This window comes from Salvia hispanica, chromosome 6 (genome assembly GCF_029641045.1).
Source record: "Salvia hispanica isolate PSC_SH4W2 chromosome 6, Shi_PSC_v1, whole genome shotgun sequence".
Classification (NCBI taxonomy): Eukaryota; Viridiplantae; Streptophyta; class Magnoliopsida; order Lamiales; family Lamiaceae; genus Salvia; species Salvia hispanica.
In genome coordinates this window covers 304,179-313,900 of record NC_142697.1, presented here as the reverse complement: position 1 = coordinate 313,900, position 9,722 = coordinate 304,179, and the positions used below count along the sequence as shown (strand labels likewise).

At 36.7% G+C, this 9,722-nt stretch overlaps 2 protein-coding genes across 3 annotated transcripts; one reads left to right on the top strand and one right to left on the bottom strand.

Moving 5' to 3' along the window:
- Positions 1–117: 117 nt before the first annotated feature.
- Positions 118–3,235, bottom strand: ZML2 (ZIM-LIKE 2). Of its 2 annotated transcripts, none has more exons than XM_048106724.2 (8): positions 3,018–3,235; positions 2,334–2,647; positions 2,075–2,158; positions 1,852–1,985; positions 1,620–1,751; positions 891–996; positions 480–548; positions 118–409 (listed from the first exon to the last, which is right to left on the bottom strand). In XM_048106724.2, exons 2-8 carry the CDS (start codon positions 2,640–2,642, stop codon positions 341–343), a joined length of 903 nt encoding a protein of 300 aa, XP_047962681.1. In that variant the 5' UTR covers positions 2,643–2,647; positions 3,018–3,235; the 3' UTR covers positions 118–340. The 2 variants fall into 2 exon arrangements, with proteins under 2 accessions (XP_047962681.1, XP_047962680.1); XM_048106723.2 differs by having other exon boundaries at positions 3,025–3,235.
- A 1,636-nt stretch (positions 3,236–4,871) lies between these two features.
- Positions 4,872–9,398, top strand: LOC125203572 (ALBINO3-like protein 2, chloroplastic). The gene is made up of 14 exons (XM_048101953.2): positions 4,872–5,261; positions 5,531–5,637; positions 6,042–6,169; positions 6,398–6,469; positions 6,717–6,818; positions 6,952–7,011; positions 7,156–7,221; positions 7,451–7,498; positions 7,768–7,944; positions 8,028–8,083; positions 8,163–8,280; positions 8,478–8,567; positions 8,726–8,835; positions 8,994–9,398. The coding sequence occupies exons 1-14, from the start codon at positions 4,903–4,905 to the stop codon at positions 9,139–9,141; spliced, it is 1,641 nt and encodes a 546-aa protein (XP_047957910.1). The 5' UTR covers positions 4,872–4,902; the 3' UTR covers positions 9,142–9,398.
- Positions 9,399–9,722: the final 324 nt, after the last annotated feature.

The following is a 9,722-nucleotide window of genomic DNA, read 5'->3' as shown; positions in this document are numbered from 1 at the left end:
CCTCAAAAATCGTAATCTTAATCAAGGCACTAATTTGGGGAAGGATTGAGTAATTCTTGAAGCAAAGACTGACAGAATCATTTTGTGAATAGCATATATAGGAATAGGAGTAACAAATAGAGGGAAAACCCCATATATTATGTTACATGCATTATAGTAGTAATTTCAAACAGCATCTGATCCTGATACAACAACAATCACATGTAGAAAAGAGCACTCTTTTTGTAAAAACTTCACCTTGTCTGAAACCCACTTCACCTATTACATAATGTAAAAACAGCTGAAGCTAGGCTAGTTACATATGTCATTTCTATTAGTTCTACAGAGCGAAATGAATAGATCATCCCGACGAATCATTGCCGTTCCCAGCAGCGCTCAGGACCATTTCTTCCGCCTCAAAGTTCCCATTCTGCCAAGAGGCGGAGGATAAATCATAAATGTGTGGTTAGATTAAGTTCAAAAAATTTGCAGAATGGTACCTCCACACTTCTGTTGCGCGGGGGGTTGGCTCCCAGTGGGGCCGCCTTGGATAGGTCCCTCAAAGTCCCCTGAAATGACAAAATTAGGCTGTTTTGATTCTACATCGTAACAACCTTGAGCAAGTCATGAACACCTAATACACCTACTACCAAAACATTTGGTGTAATGAATTTACAAGAGGGAGAACTCACAACCAACTCTACATCAAGATAATTCCATTTCAACTGATCGGTACATACAAGGAGACAAGTAACTGATATTTGGTAGATTAGCAACATGGTTATAACAAAGGCAAAGTAGGAGATAAAAAGTTTTAAAGGATGACAAAAGGAGTTTTAAAAGTTAGCATTAGTCAAAGGACAGTATAAGGAGTTTTAAGTAAAATGTAATTTCTGGATCCCCTAGCTTACCTTATTTGCCCACATGAGTCCACAGGCGTTGCAAAGGGTCCTTGGTCCCTCTGGGCCGCGGCGCATCATTGGAGTAGACTTCTCACTGATACCACAGTGCCGGCAACTGACACGTCAATATAGCAAAGAGTCATATGTGAGAGGATCAATAGGTATTCAAGTGCAGTGTCTAGTTTTAAAAACTGTCATGCCACGTCTAATAGATGCCAAAACTGGGGCTCAAATTCTTATTTCCAACATAAAAGATAATATTCTCAATAAAGAGTAAAAAGAACAAATCAAATTTTGAACAATTTGTTCAAAGTCAACATTTTGTTTTCAGCAAGTAGTAGCTAACATAAAAAGCATCATGATAAAAACTCAGAATCCCAGAGAATGGTCACTAAGTTTGTGGAACGTATCTATATTGAAATCATCTAGAACCGAATTGAAAATGACATCTCAATCTCCCGTCTATCATATTAATGTATCATTAGGCTAAGCAGAGAATGTTTTACATAAGCTTCACATGCCATTAAACATCCCTGCAAACATCAAATTGTGGTAACGCCGTCAAGATACAGGAAAATGAAGCCAATAATACGGACGGAGATACACCCTTAAAAGATTGTGAGAAGACAAGTCGATGGTATGAGAGCAGGGACTAAAACATGATGCATCATATTATCAGCATTATAGCAGATGAAGCATAAAACATAGTAGTAAAATGTATGTCCAATTTAAACTCACGAAATATCTTGAACATGAGATCCATTTCCATCAGCTCCCCAGCTCTGATTTGAGTCCCAGCTTGACACTGCTGATGCACTATCATCATGATTCGGTTTTGAGGATGTGAATTGACCTTTGTTCCGTTGCATCCTTTAAAAGCAGGAATATCCATTTAAACACTTCCGTTGGAAAATTCCAATTCTGAGCTAAAAACTTGATGGATATATATACTACAAGGGAATTCCCAAACCTTAGAGCAACTTCCTTCCGAACTGTATAACGTATTTTCTTATCAAAATTCCGCTCTTTACGCTTTTCGCGGAATCTTATGAGTGAAGCCAATCTTTGGGGAACATTGAGCTTCTGTGGAGTACTGGATACACCCTATCAACAAGAGAAAAAGATACCAAGTAAAAAGGGTCCAATATAACATAAATAACCAAAGTAGTAAATGCCAATAAGAGATAACGGACCCTGTTATTTGGAGAAGATACAGGAACAGTAGGAATGTTAGGAGGCATTTCACGGCCTCCCAATAAAAGAAGTACAGCTTGAACCTAAAGGGATAGCAGAACAATGTTATAGGTGAGGTGAGGGTGACATCACTATAAAGTTATTATGGTAAAGCTAGAGATGCCTCTCATATGAAATAAGATCAGAATGTTGGACAAGATTTATAGGATGGACGCAAGCACATTAACTATCATAGAAAGTATGCACTCAATTTAGAACCTTCTCAGGTAACACGGAGTCGAACACATAAACTTGACCCTGGAAGGAAAGACTGAGCTGATTACTATTGTCACCGCCCCCTACATGCTGAATCATTGTACCATTATCAGATTGGTTCCCCATATTAACTCCAACATCCCCATCCATGACTTCATTTACCCCTCCGGTTGCTACAATGTTGTTCTCTTCGCCATGCTCATCTGGATCAATGGCATCCCCGTTGCTCATATGGTGATGATGCAGTCCATGATGATTTTGATCTTGCAAATAATGCATCATCCCCGGTTCTCCTCCATGAATTCCCTCCATTTGCACTGAAATTTTAGACAGTAAAAAACTTTACTTTTCATGCGCACTTACAGTCTCCACAAGCTCAAACAAACAGTTATTGCACTTTTAAAGAGATGCATAAAGAGAGAGAGAGGGAGAGACACAGCAGCTAAGAAACAAGAAAGCAGTTAATTTCTTAAAACAAAATTTCATTGTACAACAACTAGCACAAGATTAGATTAAAAACAGCTAAACCGATAATCGAAAGTCATGAAACGGAAAAATCTACAGCCTAATTCGAATATATAGGATAAAAAGATTGATAATTTTCCAACTTCAGTCACCAATTTTGGAGAGAAATAAAATACTATAAAAACAAAATCGCAATTAAAAGAGTAGAGAAAATCGCGAGACCATTAACTGAGCTGTTATAGCTGATTCAGTGAAGATTCACCGAAGGCTCGTGGGCTGGCAATCGGGTCGCGCGGAGGCGGTTGATGGCGGCGGGGATCAGGAATGCGGGAAAAATGAACGGTGGAGATTGGAGCAAGATTTGGGAGAAGATTGATGGAGATCTGCGGAGGGATGAAAGTGGGCGTTTTTGTAATTCTAGGGTTTGTGAGGGCTTTGTGCTCTAAGAGCACTCCCAATGGTCCGGCTAAAAACTCCCTTATTTCTCCCTAACTCTTGCCACATCAGTGCCACATCAGCACTAAAATTTATCCCCAGTTTTTAGCCAACTGCTCCAATGGTTTCTCCCTTATTTCTCCCTTATTTCTCCCTAACTCAACATTTCATTTTTACATCATCATTTTTAATATTGTTTAATTTTCCCTACAAATGTTTTTAATAAATAGATTTATAATGAACAATTCATCGTTGTATTAATCATTGGAAAATATAATACAACGAGAAAAAAAAAACTACAAATAAAAACCATAAAAAACAAAAGATTTAAAAAAACAAAGATTTAAAAAAAATACAAATAAAAATCATAAAAAACAAAGATTTAAAAAAAAGATTTAAAAAAAACTATAAATAAAAACCATAAAAACAAAGATTTAAAAAACAAAGATTTAAAAAAAAAAAAAAATTATCGCCGATTTATCGCCGAATCGCGCCCACAGTGGGCGGCGATGATTCGGCGATAAATCGGCGATAATAAGGGAGTTGGCGATAATAAGGGAGTTTTATCGCCGAATTATCGCCGAATTCACTCCAACGCCCGGCGATAATCCGGCGATAATCGGCGATTTTTCGCCGGATTTAACGCCGACCCATTGGGAGTGCTCTAACCATTTTATTTTTTCTAGATATTCTTGTATTTATACACAAATGGAATTTGGCATTCGAGTCAATTTTATTGTAAGTTGTACTCTAATTTTTTACTACTAATGAATTATAATTTGAATTTGATATTCACATATAATAATAATAATAATAATAATATAATAAAAATTAAGTTTTGGTTTTGTATTTTTTTATGCGTTTTAGGATAATAATAGAACTAAGAGCATCCTCATCCGTACTCTTAGCTAAGAGCACGGAGAGTCGGAAATGGGTCCGGACCCACTTTTATTCCTTGTCCTTAGCTAAAAGCACAACACTCACATCCGTGCTCTTAGCTAAGTACAAACTCAAGGGTCTCACTATTCTATTATTCAATTTAAATATTTCAATTACTAAAAACATTTTTACATTATAAAAAATATATTAAAAAATAAAAATTACATAATTAAAATCCTAAAAAATAAAAATTACATAATTAAAATCCTAAAAAATAAAAATACATAATTAAAATTCTAGAAAATAAAAAAATACATAATTAAAATCCTACAAATTAAAAATTCCTATAATTAAAGTGTTATGAGAATTTTTTGTGTTGAAGTGAGGGTATTTATAGATGAAAATGTGAATTTTGGGGGAAAAAAATTGAAAAATAAATTAAAAGTGGATAGAAAACGGATATAATTTTTTGGGAAGTGGGATAATATTTTTTTTATTTAAAAACATTTTTTTAAAATAAATTTCAAATTTTAAAAAAAAAATAAAATAAAAAATCGAATTTAGCCGTTGGCCAATAAGAATACGCCACGTAGGGCTGCTCAGCGGTACGGACGTGCTCTTAGCTAAGAGCAGCGCCGTGCCGCTGGCATGGACGGACAGCTCGCAGCAGCGGACGGACAAGCTCGTGCTCAGCGGCACGGACGGACTGACGCCACCGCTAAATAAAAAAATGCATTTACGTAATTTTATAAAGCCAATAAACCCCTACTGTCGAAAAACTTGCCACCGAGCAATGGGGCTGTTAAAATTAAGTAAACTCCGCCGCTGCCGGCGGTTGCCGCCGTCGGCGATGTCGCTCCACCATTTCGTCTGCCATTATTCCTCATCCTCTTCGCATTCACTATTGGCTAGCTCAACCAGCCGCCACCACCACCAGTACAGTAACAACCCTGGATGCTCGTGGGAGCTGCTCCGCCACTCATCTCCTGATTGCTTATCTTTTAATCGGCGGTTCTCCGCCGATCCCGGCTTCTCCAAATCGGACGAACCTCTCCTCCCTGTCGAAGCTGCTGAACAGGACGAGCCGTTTCTCGCTGTTCAAGCTGTCATCTCGATGCTCGATTATTACCATGATTTGACCGGATTTCCATGGTAGGCGCTATACATATATTGCATTCTGACAGCGAGAACGCTTATTCGTGCTTCACGTATTCATTTGCTTGGATAATGTTGCACCATTTTTAATTTTTGAAATTAGAGTTGCTGCATCTGATCGTTTACGAGAGCTACTGGATATATCCTTATCTGTTTTAAGGATGGATTTCATTTTTTGGTTTCCAATTGAGTACCTTTTATTATTTGATTTCTGTTGTTGGGGCTGTACTGATTGAGAACTGACTCAATCAAGTGGAACTTTGTAGGTGGATAGTGATCTCAACATCTACATTGGCAATGAGACTTGCATTGTTTCCTATAACTGTGGTGCAACTTAAAAAAATGAGGAGGTTAGGAGTGCTGCTACCTAGACGTGAGTTTTCGTATCCTGTCCGGAATTCTATCTGTGAAAAATTTATCCTTTTGCCCCTTTTAGCTCTTCAGGTCATGAAACAAATTACTTTCGTTGCTTCCATGCTTGATCTATCAGTTTGTCATAAACACTAGAAATGAAACTACCGAATTACTCCTATTACAAATGGAAGGAGATGCTTGTATTATAACCTTGTAAAATGTGAACTCTTGGTTAGTTTTCTCACACAAGCAAATTACATTAGAAAGCAATGTGTATGCAGTTGTGCAGTTATCGTATTTTTTCTTTTCATTGGTATGTGTGAGTTAAAGTACTGTGTTAACAGAGTTATAATTGTATATGTCATAATCGGAACGATTTCTGTAAACTGTAACATATGATTTTTGTTTTTGTGTTCTTAATAGTACCTAGACCATTCCCACCGCCTCAGTCAGGACGAGGTTTCTGGGACCAATTTGCCCTTTTCCTTAAGGAGAAGAAGGCAGCTAGGTGCCCGTCATTGTTTTGGTTCATCTCCTCATTTGCTTTTCAGGTTATGTTCCTTGTTAATTGTATGATACTACATATTCTTTGGGCCCTAGCCAAAATATTCTTTTTCTTGCGGAACGTTATGGAACTACATGCTTCATTCTCTTGTTCATTTTAGTTATTGGCATGTTGAGACTGATGAAAGAATTAACTGAGGTTTTGTTTTATATATCTGTCACTCTCTCTTTGTTCTTGCCTCTATAATGACAGATGAATCTAATAAATTATGCAGGTCCCTTGCTTTTTATTGTGGATTTCAAGTATCCGTAGAATGTGCTTGGATCATCACCCTGGCTTTGATAGTGTAAGACACTTAATACCATATTCATATGATTTTTAGATAAAACAAGTACATTGAACACAATTAAGTCATTTCACTTTGAAAGTGTTAAGCTGAATGCTTCTTATGTTGGTTTTGAAAACCATGCATATAGAGCATTGAATATTGGCATTGTATAGGAAATTTAACAGACTCCAACATCATCTTTAATGTTTATCCTTTCCATTGCTCTGATCAGTTTCACACGGTGAACTTATTCTTACTGTTACAGGGTGGAACTTTATGGTTCCAGAACTTGATTGAATATCCACACGGTGCGTTGGGACTTCTTTTCCCATTCTGCATTGCAGGCTTGCATGTCGTTAATGTTCAGGTTGAGGGCACTACCCATTTCACACTTAGATCAAGATACTTTATTGTTCTTTGGTATCTCGAACTGATAGTGCAGAACTGCAGGTGTGTATCTTATATGTTTTATATTCCAATGCTTTTTTTTTGCTTCTCAGTTGTCCTTTGCAAAGTCACCACTTCAGCAGTTACCAGGCTCCATAGGGTCCTTAGCAAAGGTAAGCTTCACGAAGTTAAATAGTGTTGAGTATAAGGCTTTCAATAATTGTTAATTAATAGAATGAAGTTGATATACATTATGGAGTTCTTTGTGTACTACGTTGACTAGTCTTGAGAATGTGATCCTTTGCATTTCATTGCAGGGATACAAGAATTATTTGTTGATTTTGACTCTGCCTTTGTTGACTGCTGCATTTAGTATTCCCCAGGTAAATTGAGTGTGTCAGTTGTTCATTATGATATGTGGCGGCTTTTGCATTTCTTTATTGTATTGGTAGTGCGTGGGGTGGTGATTCAAAACCCTCTTATACTTCCCTGTTATTGCAGCTTAGTTAGATGGATTTATTAGTATGAAATAAATTTGATCCATTATGTCATCATACTGTAACATGGCATTATTTATCTGAATTAAGTGCTCTCTCTTTTCATATCTTTCAGGGCAGCTTAGTTTATTGGCTTTCAAACAGTACATTGACTTTGATACAGGTTGGTGTTGTTGCTCTAAAAATCCACTGTTTTGATCTCCTCATCTCCTATGAAAAATTATTGAATTCTAGCTATTCGATTTATGAAAGTATAAAACTGGGCAAGGTTCGCAGGTTGCAAAAATATGCAGTGCAGTAGTTTTTACTAAGCCATTTTCACGCTTCTTCTTCCTCTAACCCTTCTTTGACATAAAAATATTTTGAGATGTTTTTTTTCTTTTTTCTTTTTTCTTTTTCTTTTTCTCATTTTTTATTCCCTTCAACCCACAGCAATCGTGCCTTCGTAATCCAACTTTACTCATGTATTTGGGGGTTCCTAAAGTAAATACTCCAGTAGAAGTACCGACTATTAAAAAAGATGGCAGCTCCCGAGTAGCAGATATCGCTATAATGACGAAGGAAGGAGAAGTACATGCCCACACGTTATCACCAGTCGAACTGGTCAATGTCAGTGATCTTGTAGCATGCTCTTTTATAATGCTTTATAAACCATTTAAGTATGTTAATCCAACTTAGTACTTTTTATACAGTACTCTATCAAAGTTTTATCTACAGGCCGTGAGGATATTGCAATTATATGCCTAAGGTAAGGGAACCTGTGCACTCAGAGTCTTGGCTTTCTCTTCTATGTTTATTTTGCTTTTTTCTTGAAATATGAACTGCAGACTTGCCCTTGAAAAGGACCCTGGGTTCGTAAAAGCCATGCTTATTTTGGGGCAAACGCTGTTAAAGAAAAAACAATTTGTTGAGGCTGCTGAGTTATTTGAAACTGCAATCTCAAAGGTCTGGTACAGTTAAAATCTGCACGAACCACTTGGTTTTTCTCCATCTTCATTTTCATGATAATCAGACACTCGAAAAAAACCTTTACTAACTGAAACACTGGACATATGCGTGTGCACAGTTCTCTAGTTCTTGTTTCAGACATTTTACTATCATGTAACTGATACCTGACTGGAGGGGCTTACTCTTTGATTCAGCTCATCGTTGATGGTGATCCTACAGAAGTCGAAGATATTGATCTTTTGATTCTTGTATCTCAATGGGCGGGTATTGCTAATGTGCAGCAGGTACCCATCCGAACCACCTAAATTTGTTCGTTTTAACAACTTCCTTTGCATTGTCATAATATGGTTCAATATAACATTCCAAGAACACATATAACATGCTGCTTCAATCTCATTGAAAAGCCTCAAACTAAGCTTATCTTTTCAATAAACTTGTGCAGGGTAAGATGGAGCAGGGTCTTGTGCACCTAGAAAGAATAGCTCGAATTAAAGAACCAGAGGATTCAAAGAGCAAGGCCCACTACTACGACGGTTTTCTCGTTCTTTCAAGGTACGGAACAGATGCCACAACTCACATTTTCTCCAAGCATGCCGTTTAGTATATGCTAGTAGTTAGTTGTCTCTTCAATTTTCATGAATCCATGAAGAGTGAAATCGTCGTCTCTCTAACTGCATACTCACTAAAGGTAATTTGTCGTGGTTCTCCAGTGCATTAGCGAATGTTGGCCGCGAAGACGAGGCACTGAAGTACTTGCAAATGGCTGCTGCTTACGACCCTTCTTACAGCGTGTACATTGAGCATTTGAAAAACGATTCGGAGAAGCCTAGCAGTGATCCATCTAACAGCATAAAATAGTATACATATGGAGTACTTCTTTACCAGTTTTTTCTTTTGCTCAATCTCAAATTTTCATGCCATTTTTCCCCTGACAAACAGAGCTGAAAATAACAGCTGCAATTAAAAAAAGTACAGTAGAACAGGATTAAATATGCTTTCCTATTAGTACTAGTTTAGGGGCTTCTTGCAGTATTTATTCATGTAATATCTCTTGTGAATCTGGATATGAACATATGCCAAGGTGCTAAGAAAATTTATGACTCCAAATTTGCTTATGTTATTAAACATCTTGTCAAATGATATCATAAATTGTATAAGAGAAAATAATTAATAATTACTCATCTAAAACTTAATGTAAATAAATATTAATTAAATAAAAATGAATAAAGGATAATATATTCAAATTTCAAAGTAAGAGTTAAAAATTTATCACTCATTATACCCAATTATTAATAAAATCATTTGGCAAATTTGAGCAATTTACGGTCTGATAATTCCTTTATACGTATATTTGCATTTTTTTTTATAATTATAGGTAGGGCTGGCAATTTTTGACACGACATGATAACACGACACGAACCGGCACGAAATTAATGGGT